Source organism: Arachis ipaensis, chromosome B3 (genome assembly GCF_059453495.1).
Source record: "Arachis ipaensis isolate K30076 ecotype BB chromosome B3, ASM5945349v1, whole genome shotgun sequence".
NCBI lineage: Eukaryota > Viridiplantae > Streptophyta > Magnoliopsida > Fabales > Fabaceae > Arachis > Arachis ipaensis.
The window spans coordinates 130,174,026-130,196,086 of record NC_142438.1 but is presented as its reverse complement, the minus strand read 5'-3'; the positions used below and the strand labels follow the sequence as shown (position 1 = coordinate 130,196,086).

Genomic DNA, 22,061 nt, shown 5'->3' with positions numbered 1-22,061 from the left:
TTTGCCTTATTTTTTACAAACGACATTAACGGGGTTAGGATTCAAAACAGAGAGAGAGAGAGAGAGAGAGAGAGAGAGAGAGAGAGAGAGAGAGAGAGAGAGAGAGAGAGAGAGAGAGAGAGAGAGAGAGAGAGAGAGAGAGAGAGAGCTATGGACGTGTCAGGATTACAATCACCAAAAAAATCCATATTTGCTCTCTATAAAATTGGTTATGTACCACAGTGTAACCTTTTGTTTAGCATGTTTTAGTGTTGCGTTTATCTATAGCTACATGACATTGACATATGTACACGAAGACATAAGATCGTTTTTGGCATATGAGATATGAGTAGAGACATTGTGTCCAACTATATTGAATTAGTGTATTCTGTGTCCATCCTAACAAGAGGACATATGGACACTAACAAGAGACAATTTATTTTTCATTTTTTCTTTTATCATTCTTGTTAGTTTTTCACAATTATAATTTTTATGATTATATTTTTCTTCCCAAATTTTAGAAATGAAACCATGAGATTAGTTTAGAATTTTATAAATTATTCCTAGTTTACCACAAAATAAAATACAACAATCCTAATCCCTAACATGTAAAACCTAAATCCTATTTCCTAAACCCTACACGGTAACCCCTAATCCATAAACCATAAGCTCTAAACCCGAAATCCTTAACCGTAAACCCCACGATAAAATTTCTTCAGTTTAGGGTTGACTTTTAGGGTTTAGGGTTAGACATGGTAGTCTGCTTTACCCTGACCGTGGGGTTTACAGGTCCCTCCTCCGCAGCACTTGTGTAAGAAATTTTTTTGTTAGGTTTTTGCCTAACGATTTTGTTTTTTGACGTAGAATAAATGACCATTTGTACCCATAAAAGATGAAAATACTGACATATGTATCCACACTAAATTGAAACTAAACTTGTATCCACACAATATGCCCTCCGTGTGACAAAAGTACCCTGTCTTTAGAGGGTTGGAGTGCCACGTAGGGTACTTTTGTCACACGGAAGTCATCTTACGTGGGTACAAGTTTAGTTTTGATTTAGTGTGGATATATATGTCAGCGTTTTCATCTTTTATGGGTACAAATGGTCATTTATTCTTTGACGTAAGTGTCACAGTGTAACTAGTTATCCTTGTCAGGATCGTTCATTTCATTGGCCCAATCCTCAATGATTTCAAATAACGAGTAAGCTCCGTTGCAATAAACTTCCAACTTTCATCAGTGAGGACCTGAAAGCTAAGTTACCCTAAGATCTATTTGTTTACCTGCTTCAGTAACGCGTTTAATACTGTCCTACGCATAACTCCACTAAAAATTTGATTTGTCCCTAAAACTTTATTTGAAAAAATAGATTTGACTCGGTTCTTTTCGGTGAATGTTATTTAACTTCCAAACCGGTGTAAAATCTGATCGTTTATGTACATGTTGTGTCTAACAGGTTTCTTACCTCTGTTACTACCTGAAAAAGACCATCCCACCCGGTGTTATCGTGTTTTGTACTTGTTCCGTATCATGAAGTTATGGAGTGAACTACTTTGTAATACTTAGTTTCTCATTGCCAATGAAATCAAATCTTTCGTTGCAAAGACTAAAAAGTTCTCCTGTCCCCTCTCTCTCCTTCTCTTTATCTCTCGTTCCTTTGCCCATTGTATCTATCTGACTCTTATAGATGGGATATATCTTCTATATGTCATTATGAATGATCACATTACAAGTTTGACAATAAAAATATGCAACATAATATTGAACAGTAACAAGTACGGTTAAAACAAAAGTTAATTATTTATAAAAAATTGAAATACAACTATATTATATATTACTAAGTTTACAACCAAAGTATACCAAATGTCACTCTTTAATCGCAATTGAAATCAAATATTTCCCTCCAAAATATAAGAGTTCTCTCCATGACTCGCTCTCTCTCGTTCTCTATCTCTATAATTCCTACACTCATTCTATCTCCGTTATTCTTATCCCCGATGTATCTCTTTTATACATTGTTATGAATGACTAACTACAAATTTGACAACGAAAGTGTGTAACATGATGTTTTATTTGCAACTAATATTATATTGGAACTAAAAATAAAATAAAAAATAGTTGTATTATATTACTAATTCAATATCTAAAATGTCACAGAGCGCTCATAAAAATTAAGATGAAGGTTTTTTTTTCAAAATTAATAAATTTCCTTCCTCCATCCTCTTATCAACGTCTCTTCTATTCTTTATTTCTCTCTACCATTCCCATTCTATATATAACTTATAGTATATATTTTATGTTACTAATTTCCTAAACTGAAATGTCCCACAAAGTATTCTGTGATCACAGTTATAATAAAATATTTTCTCCAAAATTATTGAACTCCCGCTTTCCTTTTCCTTTATTGTTTTCACTCTTTTCTCTCAGTCTGTCTCATTTTATATTTCTGTTACACAAAAAATAAAATGGACGAAATAACATAATTCAAATAATGTCGTAAAAATATAATAATTGCATCATATTTATGATTAAATATAATTAACAAATAATTCCCTAACATTATGCGCATATTAATCTGTTATTATTATTATTATTATTATTATTAATTGCTATTTGCATATTTTTTTTTTGTTTTTTCATTTAGTTTCAAGTTCTCACCGCTTATCTTTTTAATCCATAATTTTTCTTCTTTCTTATTTAAATATTTACTACATATAATTTAGGTGATAGGAATTTTTATCATGTACTTTCTTTGTAAAATTAGGTTGAATAAATAAATTTTTTATTTTTTGTTACAATCTATAATGTCAAAGTAAAACTGATATAGTCTCGAAAAAGTTATATTCCCGTGATGTTATCACTTTCAAAAAACATTAGTGCATACTCAAATTAATCGGAGCCCTTGCAAATTATTATTATAATTATTGATACTTATTATTATTAATATTACTTTTACTATTATAATTACAATTTTTATTATTATTCTTATTAATAATATTATTATGGTGATTATTATTATTATTATTATTATTATTATTATTATTATTATTATTATTATTATTATTATTAACCTCCATTTGACCGACTAAAACGGTGGATATTTTACTATGATTGGCTACCAGGAAACTATTTACTAACAATAATAATCTTGTTTCAAAAATAGTTAAATCGACTAATCTCTAAAAAAGTAAATGGATGATTAGGAATTTTAACCGGTGAAGATAAATGCTACAAGAGGTCACCGTGTAAAAGATGGAATAACAAGACAAGGCTTCCACTCAAACTAGCTCGTGGATTCCATTAACCATCATCCTCATTTGAAAATCGAAATTGCTGAATCTAACGGAAGACAAATGAATTAGTGTACCATGGTTCGTTACATGGTCCTTGCAATCCGTTGGGCAGATTCACATGCCTATGGGCGTGAAAAAACGTGCAACATTGGGAGCGAAAGCAATACCCCCGGGTGGCGTCCTCTTGGCTATGGTTAGGTAGGATGCGATGTGATTGACAGATCTCGGCGGAAAGCCACATGCAAGGACATGCTCTGTAGTCTTAGTCAACCGTAAAAAACGACAATGCCCTTACAATGGACCCATGAATCTTTCCTCTTTCTCCTGGATCTACCCATATACGCTGCACCTGGTTTTATGACTTTTCACTTGTGGTTTTCATAAAAAAAAGGGTTGGCTGAGGGGATCAGAGAAGTGAGGTCCTGGGTATGCATAGGAGATAAGGGTCCTCTGTCCGGGCACACCTACATCAATGCATGTGATGTTCGACTACAGAGTCAGATTCCTCTAGAGGCAACAACCACTCACACAACTCACTGAGCAACTGAACTGCTAACATAGCGCGTTGCGTGCTCGTGAAACCCTACATTTGGCTATTTTTCTCACTGTTTTGGAAAGACATGGGATTCTAATCGATGAAGAATACGACATCGGCATCGGCATTACGGTACATCCACCGGTCCTACATTGGAAGGTCACATTGTGTTATATGTTTAGCTACTCCTTGACGGCTAACAGGTGTGTGTTGCAACTATTTTCCCAAGCCAGACGTTGGGGCCACATGTCGTTGAATCCGACCGATGGTGATTCTATACACACCCCCACACCATCAAAAGGTGGTCAATGCTCAAATTATTCTTCACAGAGGTTAGTCTATGAAATTCTGTCGTTTTGTACAGATCAAATTAGTCATTTCTGTATATGCCTGTTAGACTCCCCTATACGTGATCATGTTGTCACATTTGACATCAATCGAGAAAATCATCGTCACTGTTCACCACCAATGCATGCACCGCATACTGGTTGTGTGCGGTCCCTCCACTGTAGGCCATGAGGGATAAAAAAATGCAATGGGTTAGTTTTGAGAAAATAGCCCATTCGTTGTCTGGGCCTGCTTGTAGTTCTAGGTCCAATCCATTTTGGAGTAACTTATTGTAGGCCCATTGGAGATAACATTATTTCGACCCGGTTCTCATCTACATATTTCTCGTTGTCTCTACTAAATGTTTTTTTTTATAATGTATTACTGGGTCAAAAGAGACTCACGCAGTTGGGCTTGTTAAAAAAAGGTTACTTTTTCACGTTTACCTTGAATTGAATGTGTAATGATTTCTGGGCCGAATATTAACATGATAGGCTAAAAATAGGAAAGTATTGCATATATCAAATGTTGGTGAATCATAAAACACATTACATGAAAGGGTCTAAATGAAAAAACCAAATTATTTGGGGTTCCCTAATAGATTACCGATGTGCTGTATGCAGGCCTCCGGCAAGCAACACCCGAAAAAGGTCCACATCCAGATTTGAATTCTCGAAACCTCCGGTCACCGTCCAAGTTAGGTCACCGACTCCTTCTGACTCAACGCCTTCCTGTGCCAGGCGACCAAACCCCCACCCCTCAAATAGGTTAACAACAGTACCTGCAGCCCAATTGAGCTTCCCATTACTTATAGTAGTTTTCTTTCAACTATTGAGACTGATAAAGGTTTGTCTTTGCAGCTTACCTAGGCGAACCGATGCCCATCCATGCCAGTCCGCTGCCCGTACCGAATCCTCATGCGCCGGCGTTGCAAATGTAAGTGTTTACATATTTCAATTGTTGTAATTAGTTTCTGAACTCATCCAACAGATGCATTTCTCCTGTTCATATTTCATGTACTGAACTTGTCATAACAGGAGTGCAGGCCCGTATCACTGAGTGTGGTTACTAGCGTATTCGGGTTGAATAAGAAATATAAAGGCTCACCGAATGCATATGCCAACATAATGAAGTGGTGGTAGATTTTCGGAATGCGTTGATAATGCTGGCGAAGATTCATAATAAGGAGCATCAGCATCATCCGAGTATTGCAGTTAGGTGCTCGTGCCAGAATAGCATGCCATCAAAGTGGCGGCTACGAATAGAGGGTGTTGCAAACGATGATGATCACCTTCCAGAGACGACCCCGGTGGACGGTGATGATCCGACCTATGCGCCCACGTTGGATGCAAACTTCAGCATGAACCATATGCCTTTCAGATCTAAGAGGTCGAAGAGAGCCACTCGCAATCGACGGTCTGCCCGTGACAAAACCCAACTAACGAAGCCCGCTAACTTGGTAATGCTTAATATCGAAGCATTAATTTTTGCATTAATCCCATTATATCTGTTACAATGTTTGCCTTTGTGGAGCCAATTTTGAAGTTTATCCATGTGATTTTCTAACAGGTTGATCTTACCGGCGAACGCGATCGGGAGACTCGACGGCCTAGTCGTGGCCGGAGCAAGTCGCTGTGACGCTCTACCTCTCTTTAGAAACACTATAATTATCTTGCCCTGATTGGTAGTGACGGCGTTGTCCACGAGTCAGAACTGTTATGCATGAATGCAGAGAAGATTCCCAAGGTGAGGTCCTTTTTTCCGACTATTTAGAATTTAAACGTCCTTATGCACAATAACATGATACTGGTGGTGTTATTTTGTTGTCTTGTTGTAGACTTTCAATCTAGCGTTCGATCCAACACGGTGCATGGACCTCGCAGGGGTTGGACTCGCTGTTGCAACATACATCTTCAGCAAGGATCTACCAAGAGGTATGTTTTATGTTTGATCCAGTTCGACTGCATATGATTTGTTTCGGTCATAGCCCGGATTGCGTACTTTGCGTAATAAATATGATTTTAGGGATAAGTATTCGTATAGGAAATAGTTAGTGTACATCGGCTTTAACTAAGATGACATGAGTTATTCCATTCCTAGTTGCCATACAATTTTATATTAAAATAGGTTGTTGGCGAGGGAGAAAAATACATTTCGTAGATTGATGTCCATTTCCTCCGTGTGCATAGACTGAAACATTAGTATTCGCTGATTACGCGATGCATAATTATAGTTTTTTTAAAGTGATGATCTTCTAGAAAATATCTCTAAAGTAATAACTAAAATTTCGAATTTAACTGGAGCTGTACTGCAATAATGTTACATGTACTATAGCTGGCTCATAAGTATGCGTATATGCCTGTTTTCCATTTAAATAGGTTGCTGGTTGAATACCCATTAAAGAACACACTATCTTTGTAGAGACTAATTAATTGGTATATCATGGTAAGTGTTGCAAAAAGTATATGATAACCCAAATTTATAAAGCAAAAATTAAAAATCCATGCCTGCTATGTTACATATTTTTGTTCTGAGTATACATACACGGATCATATCACTGTTGTGACCTGTGTATGCCTCTTATTACCAGTGAAATTCTGGCTGACGTCGGTCACTGTGTTACGGACAGAACGTTACTGACGCTTGTCCCGAATGAAAGGGTTATGGATAATGTGAGTGTTGTATTTTGTTGTTTCCATTATTTGATATGTAACCCTTCTCATTCAGCCATAGTTTCCCGATCACAGTTGATAATGTAGGTTTAAATTTTCCAGGTAATTACCGTCGTGATCACGATGTTGTCGAAGACCTCTAGTAGTCACCACTGGTTTATGCCGACAATGATCATGGTGAGTCACGATAAAACAATTGCGAGTGTATACAAATTCGAGTTAAGTTGTCCTAACAAGTGTCCTGAGTTCACATGTGTCGGATATGTTTGTTAACTTATATGGCTGCGAAATTATTGGACTGCAGCAAGATGCCCTCCAAGGAACACGTATGACATAGGATAACTGGTGCACGGAATTGTGATCTCAACACTTCTTCATAACTCCGTGTAACTGACCAGCAAGTGTACTGGGTCGTCCAAGTAATACCTTACGTGAGTAAGGGTCAATCCCACGGAGATTGTCGGCTTGAAGCAAGCTATGGTCATCCTTGTAAATCTCATTCAGGCGGATTCAATTGGTTATGAGGTTTTGATAATTAAAATATAAATAAAACAAAAAATAAAATAGAGATACTTATGTAATTTAGTGATGGGAATTTCAGATAAGTGTCTGGAGATGCTTTGTTGCTTTTGAACTTCTGCTTTCCTACTACCTTCTTCCAACCATGCGTTACCTCCTTCCATGGCAAGCTGTATGATCCTCTCGGATGAAAACAAATCCATATGTGTTGTCACCGCACGGCTAATCATCTGTCGGTTCCCGCTAGCGTCGGAATAGGACCATTGTCCTTTTGCACACTGTCACTATGCCCAACATTCGCAAGTTTGAAGCTCGTCACAGTCATCCCTTTCCAGATCCGGCTCGGAATACCACAGACAAGGTTTAGACTTTCTGGATCTCAGAAATGCTGCCAATGGTTCTAGCCTATACCACGAAGATACTAATCTCACGAACTCGGTCTGTGTATTAGATATCCAAGAGAGTATACTCCAGCTGTCGTCCAATGACTACGTTGAACATCATGTAGATCGCTTTGTGGTTGTCAGGCACGCGACCTTGGCTAAGCAAGTAACGAAGATTGGGTGATTGTCACGGGTCACCCCTTCATTCTAACTTAACTGAATTGAGAACAAGAGTATATCTTGGAGAAGAAGTAGGCGTGAATTGAAGGAAAAACAGTAGTAATTGCATTAATTCATGAAGAACAGCAGAGCTCTACACCTTAATCTATGGGGTGTAAAAACTCCACCGTAGAAAATACATAAGTGAAAAAGGTCTAGACATGGCTGTGAGAGCGCGCCAATTGGGGTTCTGTAGCTCCAGAAAATTCACTTTGAGTGCAGGAGAGTCAGAATCCAACAGCATCTGCGGTCCCTTTTCAGCCTCTGAATCAGATTTTTTGCTCAGGTCCCTCAATTTCAGCTAGAAAATACCTGAAATCACAGAAAAACACACAAACTCATAGTAAAGTCCAAAAATGTGATTTTTGCATAAAAACTAATAAAAAATAACTAAAACATACTAAAAACTAAGTAAAAACAATGCCAAAAAGGGTATAAATTATCTACTCATCACAACATCAAACTTAAATTGTTGCTTGTCCCCAAACGACTAAAAACAAAATAGGATAAAAAGAAAAGAATATACAATGAATTCCAAATATCAATGAAGCTCATTTCTAATTAGATGAGCGGGGCTAGTGGCTTTCTGCTTCTGAACAATTTTGGCATCTCACTTTATCCTTTGTAGTTCAGAACGATTGGTATCTATAAGAACTCAGAATTCAGATAGTTTTATTAATTCTCCTAGTTCAGTATGTTGATTCTTGAACACAACTACTTTATGAGTCTTGGCCGTGACCCTAAACATTTTGTTTTCCAGTATTACCACCGGATACATAAATGTCACATACACATAACTGGGTGAACCTTTTCAGATTGTGACTTAGCTTTGCTAGAGTCCCTAGTTAGAGGTGCCTAGAGCTCTTAAGCACACTCTTTTTGCTTTGGACCACGACTTTAACCGCTCAGTCTTGAGCTTTTCACTTGACACCTTCACGCCACAAGCACATGGTTAGGGACAGCTTGATTTAGCCGCTTAGGCCATGATTTTATTCCTGTGGGCCCTCCTATCCATTAATGCTCAAAGCCTTGGATCCTTTTTATTTTACCATTGCCTTTTGGTTTAAAGGGCTATTGGCTTTTTCTGCTTGCTTTTTCTTTTTTTTTTCTCTCTTTTTTCCGCAAGCTTTTCACTGTTTTTTCTTGCTTCAAGAATCAATTTTATAATTTTTCAGATTATTAATAACATTTCTCCTTTTTATTTATTCTTTCAAGAGCCAACAATTTTAACATTCATAAACAACAATATAAAAAATATGCACTGTTCAAGCATTCATTCAGAAAACAAAAAGTATTGCCACCACATCAAAATAATTAGATTATTTTCAAGATGTAATTCGAAATTCATGTACTTCTTTTTCTTTTTCAGAAAACATTTTTTCATTTAAGAAAGGTGAAGGATTCATATGACATTCATAGCTTTAAGACATAGACACTAGACACTAATGATCATGTAATAAAGACACAAACATAGACAAGACATAAAGCATAATTTTCGAAAAAAAAAACAGAAAAATAAGAACAAGGAAATTAAAGAACGGGTCCACCTTAGTGATGACGGCTAGTTCTTCCTCTTGAAGATCTTATGGAGTGCTTGAGCTCCTCTATGTCTCTTCCTTGCCTTTGTTGCTCCTCCCTCATGACTCTTTGGTCTTCTCTAATTTCATGGAGGAGGAGGGAATGCTCTTGGTGCTCCATCCTTAGTTGTCCCATGTTGGAACTCAATTCTCCTAAGGAGGTGTTGATTTGCTCCCAAAAGTTTTGTGGAGGAAAGTGCATCCCTTGAGGCATCTCAGGGATTTCATGATGAGGAATTTCCTCATGCTCTTGTTGAGGTCTATGAGTGGGCTCTCTTGTTTGCTCCATCCTTTTCTTAGTGATGGGCTTGTCCTCTTCAATGAGGATATCTCCCTCTATGAAAATTTTGGCTGAATTGCATAGGTGACAAATGAGATGAGGGAAGGCTAACCTTGCCAAAGTGGAACACTTCTGCCACCTTGTAGAGTTCTAGGAATATGATCTCATGAACTTCTACTTCCTTTCTATTCATGATACTATGGATCATGATAGCCCGGTCTATTGTAACTTCAGACCGGTTGCTAGTGGGAATGATAGAGCGTTGGATGAACTTCAACCATCCCCTAGCCACGTGTTTAAGGTCAAGCCTTCTTAGTTGAACCGGCTTGCCTCTTGAGTCTCTCTTCCATTGAGCTCCTTCCACACAAATGTCCCTAAGGACTTGGTCCAACCTTTGATCAAAGTTGACCCTTCTAGTGAAAGGGTGAGTATCTCCTTACATCATTGGCAAGTTGAATGCTAACCTCACATTTTCCAGGCTAAAATCCAAGTATTTCCCCCGAACCATTGTGAGCCAATTCTTTGGGTTTGGGTTCACACTTTGGTCATGATTCTTAGTAATCCATGCATTGGCATAGAACTCTTGAACCATTAAGATCCCGACTTGTTGAATGGGGTTGGTGAGGATTTCCCAACCTCTCCTTTGAACTTCATGTCGGATCTCCGGGTATTCACTCTTTTTGAGCTTGAAGGGGACCTCGGGGATCACCTTTTTCTTGGCCACAACTTCATAGAAGTGGTCTTGATGGACCTTTGAGATGAATCTCTCCATCTCCCATGACTCGAAGGTGGAAGCAATTGCCTTCCCTTTCTTCTTTCTAGAGGTTTCTCTGGCCTTAGGTGCCATTGATGGTTATGGAAAAACAAAAAAAAAGCTTAGCTTTTCCCACACCAAACTTAGAATGGTTACTCGTCCTCGAGCAAAAGAAGAAAGAAATGAGTAGAAGAAGAAGAAATGGAGGAGATAGAGGTGAGAAGTAGGTTCGGCCAAGGGGAAAAAAGTGTTTGTGATGTGTGAAAATGAAGGTAGTGAGGAAGGGTATATATAGGGTAAGAGAGAGAGGGGATTCGGTCATGAAGGGTTGGGTTTAGGAGGAAAATAGTTTGAATTTGAATGGTGAGGTAGGTGGGATTTAATGATGGATGGATGTAAGTGGTGAAGAGGTTGTAGGGAAGAGGGTAGGATTTGATAGGTGAGGGGTGTTTAGGGGAAAGGGTAGGATGTGATAGGTGAGGGGTGTTTGGGGAAGAGTGTTATAGAAATGTGTGAAGAGGAGAGAAGAAGAGGTGGGGTAGGTGGGGATCCTGTGAGGTCCACAGATCCTGAGGTGTCAAGAAATTCGAGTCCCTGCACCATTATGGCATTTAAACGCCCATTGTGTGCCAAATCTGGCGTTTAACGCCAGCTATGCTACCTTTCCTGGCGTTAAATGCCAGTCTACTGCCCATTTCTGGCGTTAAACGCCAGCCAGATGCCCATTTCTGGCGTTTAACGCCAACCAGATGCCAGACAGCCCTTTCTGGCGTTAAACGCCCAGAGTGCTGCCCATTCTGGCATTTAACGCCCAGAATGCTGCCAGGCTGGGCGTTAAACACCCATTCTGCTATCCTTACTGGCGTTTAAACGCCAATAAGCTTGTCCTCCAGGGTGTGTTGTTTTTTATGTTGTTTTTCATTATTTTTTATTTTTCAGTTGTTTTTGTGACTTCTCATGATCATCAACCTAAAGAAAACATAAAATAACAATGGAAAACAAATAATATAATTAAATAACATTGGGTCGCCTCCCAACAAGCGCTTCTTTAATGTCAATAGCTTGACAGTGAGCTCTTAGAGAGCTTCACAGAGACTCAGATCTTGATGTTGGCCTCCCAACACCAAACTTAGAAGTTGAGTGTGGGGGCTCTGTTTGACTCTGTATTGAGAGAAGCTTTTCATGCTTCCTCTCCATGGTTACATAAGAAGATCCTTGAGCCTTAAACACAAGGTAGTCCTCATTCACTTGAAGGACTTCCTCTCCTTTGTCCTCATTCACTTGGTGCACGGAATCGTGATCTCAACACTTCTTTACAACTCTGCGTAACTGACCAATAAGTGCACTGGGTCGTCCAAGTAATACCTTACGTGAGTAAGGGTCGATCCCACGGCGATTGTCGGCTTGAAGCAAGCTATGGTCATCCTTGTAAATCTCAGTTAGGCGGATTCAATTGGTTATGAGGTTTTGATAATTAAAATATAAATAAAATAGAAAATAAAATAGAGATACTTATGTAATTCAGTGATGGAAATTTCAGATAAGCATCTGGAGATGCTTTGTTGCTTCTGAATTTCCGCTTTCCTACTACCTTCTTCCAACCATGCGTTACCTCCTTCCATGGCAAGCCGTATGATCCTCTCGGATGAAAACAAATCCATATGTGCTGTCACCACACGGCTAATCATCTGTCAGTTCCCGCTAGCGTCGGAATAGGACCATTGTCCTTTTGCACACTGTTACTGCGCCCAACATTCGCAAGTTTGAAGCTCGTCACAGTCATCCCTTTCCAGATCCTACTCGGAATACCACTGACAAGGTTTAGACTTTCCGGATCTCAGGAATGCTGCCAATGGTTCTAGCTTATACCACGAAGATACTAATCTCACGGACTCTGTCCGTGTATTAGATATCCAAGAGATTATACTCCAGTTGTCGTCCAAAGACTATGTTGAACATCATGTAGATCGCTTTGTGGTTGTTAGGCACGCGACCTTGGCTAAGCGAGTAACGAAGATTGGGTGATTATCATGAGTCACCCCTTCATTCTGACTTAACTGAATTGAGAACAAGAGTATATCTTGGAGAAGAAGTAGGCGTGAATTGAAGGAAAAACAATAGTAATTGCATTAATTCATGAAGAACAGCAGAGCTCTACACCTTTATGGGGTGTAGAAACTCCACCGTAGAAAATACATAAGTGAAAAAGGTCTAGGCATGGCCGTGAGGCCAGCGTCCATGCCAAAGGTCTAAGGACTAAACGTCCAAAGATGTGAATACAATAGTAAAAAGTGCTATTTATACTAAACTAGTAACTTAGATTTACAGAAAATGAGTAACTAATTGCAGATAGTACATAAATCCACTTCCGGGGCCCACTTGGTGTGTGCTTGGGCTGAGCATTGAGCTTTACACGTGTATAGGATGTTCCTGGAGTTAAATGCCAGCTTTGGTGCCAGTTTGGTCGTTTAACTCCAATTCTGGTGCCAGTTTGGGCATTTTACGTCAAGATGTTTTAAGCTATCTTTGAACGCCAGTTTGGGCCATTAAATCTCGGATAAAGTATGGACTATTATATATTGCTGGAACGCCCAGGATGTCTACTTTCCAACGCAATTAAGAGCATGCCAATTGGGCTTCTGTAGCTCCAAAAAATCCACTTCGAGTGCAGGAGGGTCAGAATCCAATAGCATCTGCAGTCCTTTTTCAGTCTCTGAATCAGATTTTTTCCTCAGGTCCTTCAATTTCAGCCAGAAAATACCTAAACTTACAGAAAAATACACAAACTCATGATAAAGTCCAAAAATGTGATTTTTGCATAAAAACTAATAAAAATATAATAAAAAGTAACTAAAACATACTAAAAACTAAGTAAAAACAATGTTAAAAAGGGTATAAATTATCTGCTCATCACTAACTTGGACGCAGTTGTGTCCAACCATATGAAGTACAAGGTTGACAAGGTTATCGAGGTTTATAAACGTTGGCATTTTGTGCTGGAAAATGTGAATGATTAATTCGTTTGAAGTTCTGACCACTAATCTACCTTTGTGTCTTACTTGTGCCTTGTAGATTTTTCAACCTATATGGACAGATGGACATTGGTACTTGATGGTGGTGGACCTACGACGACAAAAGCTAGTATACTTTGACTCATTGAAGTGTACAAGGGAGACGGAGTCCAAAAAACTTTCTATGACGCATGTGGTAAGTTTAGTCATTCGATACATCCAGTAAATGTTCTTCACTTTTACGTCATGACGAAAGTTTTATCCGGTGCACAGTTCACATACATACACTGCTGCTTATGTGTTGCATGTTTTCATTTGGGCTAGTTATATTTATAATCTTTTATCGATAAAATTATTGTTGTATTTTTATATTTGTCATATCAAATAATATGTTTATGTGGTTTCAAATTTAATTTAATGGACTTGGTAGGCGAAAGTGTGACGTTTGGTTACAAGAAAACATCTTTAGATTTAATAAATAACCTGGCATCATCTGAGTTAACCGTATCTAGGCTGCCAAAAAGTTTTGTTTTTGGCCTCCTGTTGTATGACTTAAGTAGTTATTCTGTATTTTATCATTTAGATTTTATGTCGTTCTGACTAATTTTCGCCTTAATTTCTCTCCAACTTGTTTCCTCATCAGGCACTTCACCTTGAGTCGCTAACCATTGGACCCAAGTGGCTATCCAAGAGCACTATGGAACGACCACGATTCTCTTTGTTCAAGTACGAAGAGCCTTTTGTGCCTCAGCAACATCGACTTTCATGAGTTGTTACTCTTCCTCATACACCGTGATCTGTTGTCGTCATGTTTTTCTTACTTGTTGGCTAGTTTTTTTCGTCGAGAGCACTTATACAAGCTATTCACTTATTTAAAAAAACTGAATTTGTGTGTGACATGGAATAAGATGGATTGCGGGATATGGGTCTTGCAATGGATGATTAGGGGAGCTCTATGGGCTATCCACAGTATTACAATGGGTATTTAATAAAAACAAATGGTACTATGAAGTTATGGTTTGTTAATCATGAAGCTTTAATAGCACGACAATATGTGTATACGTAACTTATTAATCTATTTCCAATGACTTGCAGGCAGCGAATGATCAAAATTGGATGCGACTAGCCCTCGATCTTGTATTGAGGTCACACAATGTGAATGCCATCGATATCGTGGAAAAGGCAATGCGTTACTGGACAAAGAAGGCTGCGTCATCACGACACAGACGTGAACGATAGAGTCAACAAGTGATAACCTTTTTTTGGTGTGGTTTTGTGGCGACTTCCGTCCAACTTTTTTGGGTAACTACTCCGGATATGGGCATTCAGACTTGGTGATCATCATAACCAAAGAAGACATTGACATGCGCAACTTATTTTGTATTTTTTTTTTACCAGCCGGCAAGTGTCTCACTAAATCGCATGGGACAACTCGTACGAAAAACCCTTTTACAAGGAGAGGAGTTTCCCACCCGAATGCAGTTAACATGTTTCCCTTTTGAAACCCATATCCGGGTTGGAAACTATACGTCTAATTAAACAAATAGCAATGTGACAATGCCTTTCAGAAATTGTTATGATAATATTTTATATAGTTGCATGTGGTTATATCCCGCTACTTGGATAAAATTAAAATTTTTTATATGCAATTGATACATGTGTCGTATGCAGGGTAAGTATAGTCATAATTGGTACACCTAATCAAAGCACTTTTAATACCGTCAACTCGCCTCTAATCATAAAACATCAGCGTCATCTCTCTAGACATTACGGCAGCATAAGATATAGTTTCTTCAGCTTACTTCAGTTTGTTTCATTTTAGTTGGGTAAAATTTATGTCGCTTCACTCCAGAGAAATTTTCAAACAGTGTAAACAAATTGAATGTAACCATGAACTTATTAGAAAATCACTACCACATTCATCATTGGCATTAACAAACATCGGCGAGCCACCCTATCATTACTAGATATTGTGCCCCTAATTTTCACAGATGGCAACATTTGGAGATTGTGGCATGTTTCGATTTCTGGCACAACGTTGGGCTCCTCACTTACATTAACTCTCTTAAAACATGGACCGGTAGTTCCCAGAAATTGTAGCCCAAACGGCTTATTTCCTTCAGTTCGATTATAATAATTGCATTATATTCATTGAATTAGGTGTGTTTAGAAATAAAACCTTCCAAGTAAGCTACCTGGTAACCCTTTGTGTAATTTGGAGCACAAGTTGCCAATATTTATAGCCCAAAGGCTTGTCAAAAGACCACATGAATTATTACATTTGTTAATTAAGACCGTGATTGAAAATATTTATAAACTTAAATTAACACTACCTAAGCATATACAACAATTTTTGTAGAATTCTCAACGCAAGAGTCATGTTATAGATGGAAAACATATAACTACAACATGTGATTCGATGCATAAAATAAACCAAATACATTAAAGCCTCCTTCCGAACCTACACCACTCTCACAGTAACTCTTCGACCGGCAACTTGTAATCCCCAACATGATAAATAAATGGGAACAAGGTGGGAAACCAGACCATTGTCACAACCTGCGTCCTTGCTCATCACCTGATTTTTCTTTGTCTCATAGGAAAGTGGTGCACCGCTTATCAAAAGCATTGTCCTGACCTGTTGGCGGACCAAGTCTTGGCCATAGCATTCTGAAATGAGTTTTAACATTGGTAATTTACATTGTCAATTATAATGTTATAGCCTGATTTGTAGCAATATTAATTAGGATACAAGTCACCATAACTCTGCAATGTATGAATGATGGAAGATGCATACCTCAAGTACCCACTGTTGGAAGGCATCGAAAATCGGAATATTAAACTGCGTCGGAGTGAAGGCGGCAGCTCGTTCGGGTGAGATCACAGTGGTAGCTGCTTGGGCAGGAACAGCGCCCTGGTGTGTGGAGTAGCTCAAAGGGGCAAAGAATTGCTATATGTGCTTGCTCCCAAGGAAGAAGTTACCACCACCACCCCCTGGGTTCAACCAGGGTAAGGACAAGTGGTTTGAATTCAGTTCGACAAGACTCGGTATGTATGAATTCGAACCTCGGGGAAAAGCCAAGCTAGAGAGGCCCTTTGCAGACTGCACATAAATTAAATGGACACACATGAGAAGGAACTCAAGACTGAATTCTATAATCCGAAGCATTAACCATTACAAAATATAGCATGATGCGTTCTTCACACTGAAACCGTCCGAATTTGTAGAACGCTATGAATGTGCCAACTATACAGTACATACTATATTGAAATTGCATGTCGTACCCTCTGCATGAAACCTAATTTTTTTTACATAGTTAGTTTGTACGCACTAGATACCCCACTCAATTTTGTGATACAGTCAAACTAAAAGCTTGTAACTCATGCTTCAACATTAATCCCTCCCTAAGATGATGACAATAAAACCTTTTAAAGTGTTGATACATACAAATTTGATACATCACTAGACGAAAAGTACAGGAAACTCTTCAACAACCCCAAATAAACACGACCTTTTTATAAGTCTAACCACACACTTATTTAAACACAATCCTGCTGGCAGTGATTACACCTAACTCGCAAAAAGTTTGTGTAATTTAAATATAACCTATTCAGTTTAGCCGTTTCTTAGCCTGGATACCAGAATATCGGTTACCATCAAATGGAACTACCCCTCCTTCCAGATCTCATAATTTAATTTACAGATGCAAACACATTTTACACTTCAAGTCAGAACTGAATTCCCTAAGCAGTCTTATACGAAAGCCCAAAAAGTTGAGTAAAAACCAGAAATCATAAACGTGAAGCAGATGTATTCAAGTCAGCTAAACTAGTTCCCTGTATAGGGGGTCTGCTATCTACATCAGATGGATTTGCAGTTGGATATTTTCACTCTTTGATCCCATCGGTATTTATGTTTTGCATGGGATGAGACGATAGATAATTACACATTACCGAATAACTACTTATTATATACTCAAATTTAATTAATCATCGTTTCTAAAAGCCTTCCTGAATTTTCGAAACTACTACTTATCACCGTGCACAAGTAATAAACCTCCAAAAAATAACTGAAAGCATGAAATATACCTTCGAACAAAGAGGTCAATTAGGATTCCAACTGGGCTCTCTCAATGATAAATTCCTAACCACGGCTGATATCCCTTCTCGGAGACTGACTTGGCTCATCCCCCTTTGCGAGAGGCACGTCCTCTTCGTGTGACCTGGTAGCCTGCATGCAGTGCAGCGATGCCTCTTCCACCCAGGCTCTTCCTAGGTCGACGATTCCGTTATCCTACCATGCTTAGGGGCCCCCTTTGTCCTGGCTACGCAGGGGTCCTTCGGTCCACTCTGCTGCCTCACTCCAGCCTCATGCTCGACCATATTGCCCCTTCGCCCATGAAGCCTATGTGCCAAAGAGGTTATTGCATCCCTCACAACCGCGAAGTCAGCTATATCATCAGACACAAGCTTGGCAACGACACTCATTGCACTGCACAACGCATCATACCTTGGTAACCAAGTGCCGTGCCCCTCTGTCCCGTCAGTTGCTATTGCCGTCCATTTTTTGGCATCCTTACACCACCGCCTCAGTATTAATCCCGATGGGGTTTCTTCTAAACCCTCATACTCCATCACACAAAATATATGGCATCAAGGAATACCTTCACAGCTCCACATCTAACAATCACATTCAATCTTTGGCTCAGTCAGATCGTATAACACCTTGCAGACCCTATAACAGTTCCCCATTGATGATAACTTGTAGATGGATGTCGTGCTTATGCTATCTTTCCCCAAAAACAATAAACTCCCAACCCCTTTGATTTGTTTCCTAACCACCTTGAAGACTGTTCTAGTATATATTTTCGAAGAAAACAGCTCTATTTTATCAAGACCTGTTGTCAGTACGGGCGCTTAATACTGTGAATAAAACTGGGCCGTCACCTCATTATTGCGATAATCTTTCACCACCCTATCCAAGTTGAGAACCAATTCCAGAAGGATATTTGTTGACTGAAGGAACCCTTTAATGAAAGCATTTATGCACTCACATCGCGAAGTTGTCCTATACTCGGCACAAAAAGTTCCCTGTAGATATGTCGTTGCCCAACTCTATCTTAACTCTACGTGCTATTTACCCAGTTATTGTTCATTAATCTTAGACTCTCTACGGCCGTCTTCCAATACTCTTCAAACTCCGCCACGTCGAAGTTTGCGTAAACTGCCTTCTTGAACACCTTACGGAATTCAGGTTCTTTCATCCTCACTCAACACACAATTTTTTTCCTTGTGCCAGGCACATAGGTGATGTCTGGATAAAGGCAACACTTTCGCAAAAAACAGAAGGCGTCTTGTTATCAATGACATCAAGAATGTTCAACAAAACCCACTTATACGTACAGACCTCCTCGTCCTTCAATAATGCAAACCCGAAAATCGCCGTCTGCTTGTGGTGATTTGATCCAGAGAAGACTACTAGTGGCTTCTTGTATTTGTTGGACTGGTATGTTGCATCAAATGCAAGCACGTCACCGAACAATTGGTAATCTGCGATCATCTGCCCATCAGCCCAGAAGAGGCTACCAAGTCGATCCTCTGCTGTTTTGGTATATTTGGCGACCATCATCATGTTAGCATTGGCCTTGCCCTCCAAGTAACTTATCGTTGCTACTGCATCTCCATTATTTATTTGAGCTATTCTTTGGCTGTGAACATAGTTATTTAGATCCCTCTTCGTAAACCGAAGTATCCCATAGCCCCCTAACTGCCCGGCCATGTAAGCCATAATCTTCAATGTGGCAATCCCGAATTTTTTCAGACTATCAACTTGAGCCTTATCACTCTCACTCAGAGTCCAATGACTACGAAGAAGATGACTAAACATAGTTGTAGCAAGAGGGTGGTTATGACTGTCCTCGATCCTCCTCACTTTCCAAAGCTGGTCTTGCGTATCATAGTAAATTTTCAACTTTGCCAAGCAACCCGTGCGACTCTCCAACCTCTCCTCCCGTACTCTTTTTGGACGATCATAGTGTTTCTCATGCCTTGTACCCTGCCGATGACAAAAAATGTCTTGCCTTACCAACAAACCATTTATTCGAGCCACGTCACCCTTCCTTACACCGAACCCCCTTAGCCGGGCAAGCTGTTTGTATGCCGCATAAGCCTCTTCCTCAGTGCTAAACACTTTGCCGACAAAATCCTCTGCGGACCTAAACCCGGGAGCATCACCCTCACTTTGTCATTAGGGCTGCGCCAACGCCATCCCTGTGGACCTCGTCACCCATCTCGGAGTCATTCCCAAAGGAGTCGTCGTCGTCGTCCCCACTTGAACAAGACATACCGAAATACTCTTCTTCAGTAAGCCGATCTGAATCATCCTCGCCACCACTAAACTGAACGCTCAAATCCATGTTCAACATTAAATGAACTCAATCACCTGGAAAATGTTTCGTCCGCAACATGGTACAACCAAGGCATATGTAAGTTAAGAAAACCGTACAACGGACTAAGAAGTTATAACAATCTAAGCATATGGAAATTTTCTAAATCAAACTTTAACAACAGTAGTTGATCATCATCCTACAATTTTGGCAATTCAACCCTAATGCAATGACTAGTCCCAGATAGGAAAGATGCGGTAATAATCTCAACTCGAGTACAGAGTCACAACCAGCGAATACTTAAATAATTAAACACACATCAAGTCCCCGTTGGTAAATAATACTCCATATTTAACACACATTATATAACCGGTGAACTCATAAAGAAAGTCACAATAACAACAAACTTACATATAGTCGTATCCAGTGTTCCAACTACCATGTATAAGCATCAATGTTTGAGCGTTCCCTCAATACTTACTCTCTTTCTATATTCTATACCTGAATGAATGGTTCAGTTGAGCAATTCAGCAAACTTTTTAAAGGTCAAAATAGTAAAGAACGACAACAATAATATGCTTAATGGACATTATAATATGAACCAACACAAAAAGAAATGGCAGCCATACTCTATCACAATATTAGTATAGGAAATCTTTTCCTCCAAAAAAGAGATAAGATCAATATTTGAACAACAGTTCCTTATTTGTAGGAGCCTACAGTTTCGGGATTAATCAAGCATTTCCTCTTACAACTTCTACTTTATTTATTATTGTCTTCAAAAAAATTAAAAAAGAAAAGATAGGCGATGAATACAACAATAATACAATGCAAGACATAACTAATGTCTCTCATGTGTCAAAAACCATTTTATTGGACACGTGGTCATATACTTGAACAACAAATCTTTCAAGTTAAAAATACCCACATAAAACACAACTAATCTACTAAAAGTACACATCTACATAAGAGCTAGTGTTTTCAGCCGAAGCACACTGTAAATCACATGATTTTGTATTTGTAGCTTTGTTGTCACATAGACGAGACATACCCATAGACTAAAACTTGCCATGTTTCTAGTTATAGTTACTCAATACTATTCGCTTGATACTCATAGGATCTAGGATCTCACACTTCTCATCCACAAACATGTACACCAATATTATATTAAAACATTAAACCTTATCATAATTAACTTCTTTTTTATCCTAATTTCATTTTCGTTCTAACAATCTTGCCAAATCCATAAAAGGGTACCTTCAAGTTTTTTATACTCCCTTTTTCGTGTTACTCATTAGTTTGCGCCATTGTCATAACACTCTGTAACTATCTTTGTCACCGGAGATGTTTGCGAGATCAAAGACACAGAAAAGTTAGTAGAAGGATTCTTCAGATTTCGTGGTTATTTCACCCATTGAAGAAAGCTATTGCAATCTTGATTAATAAGACTAGCATTAATCGTGTTAGCAAAGGAGTTGGTACAAAAAAGAGTTCTAGTTTCTGTGCTGAAAGTACAAAAAAAAAAAGAGAGTTTGAATAGAAGCTTTTCAATAAGTCCACCGTTCAGTAAGAGTTTGATCAACAACAGAAAGTTGAAGCATGGCATTGCACATGCTGCATACACAACATACATGAATCCCATGGCAAAGAACTTAATCCAATGCGTATTAGATACTAAATATTAGTTTAGCTGCAACTCCTATTTGCCAATATTTCTTATTGTCAAAATTCATATATATTTTGGTAGCATGCTTATCGATCTTGTTAAGTAGATGAATGACTTCATGTTTTTATACAATGAATTTCTATGCTATGGAAGGAACACTTCAATGTTAAATGTAAATAGAGAAAGAGAGATAAGAAATTTGAGTCATACTTGAAAATTATAAATGAACCCCATAACTCTATTATTACAAGCATTCAGTCTTAAGCTTAGTCGAGACAAGAAGGCATTCTAGTGATAGAAATTCATAAGGAGGAAAGTACGAAGGAAGTAACATGGTCAGGAAGACTGGGCACAAAAGTCTGATTCAAAGTGGTGTGAAGGGGAAAGTAAAGTTCACAAACACAGCACCGGATAAACCAGCTACTCATGCTCCTATGCTAGTTCCAAAACCAAAAAC

At 38.7% G+C, this 22,061-nt stretch overlaps 1 protein-coding gene across 1 annotated transcript; it reads left to right on the top strand.

The window, feature by feature from the left end:
* Positions 1–5,855: 5,855 nt before the first annotated feature.
* LOC107634650 (uncharacterized) lies at positions 5,856–14,321 on the top strand. The gene is made up of 6 exons (XM_021119394.2): positions 5,856–5,883; positions 5,975–6,071; positions 6,728–6,809; positions 6,912–6,986; positions 13,614–13,748; positions 14,196–14,321. The coding sequence occupies exons 1-6, from the start codon at positions 5,856–5,858 to the stop codon at positions 14,319–14,321; spliced, it is 543 nt and encodes a 180-aa protein (XP_020975053.1).
* Positions 14,322–22,061: the final 7,740 nt, after the last annotated feature.

What these genes read in the sequence shown, in the direction of transcription:
- LOC107634650 (XM_021119394.2), top strand. Translation starts at nt 5,856, where the DNA reads ATGCATGAATGCAGAGAAGATTCCCAAG. An exon ending in TTATGCCGACAATGATCATG is followed by an intron (nt 6,987 to 13,613) that starts GTGAGTCACGAT and finishes TGTGCCTTGTAG; the next exon opens with ATTTTTCAACCTATATGGAC. An exon ending in AACTTTCTATGACGCATGTG is followed by an intron (nt 13,749 to 14,195) that starts GTAAGTTTAGTC and finishes TTTCCTCATCAG; the next exon opens with GCACTTCACCTTGAGTCGCT.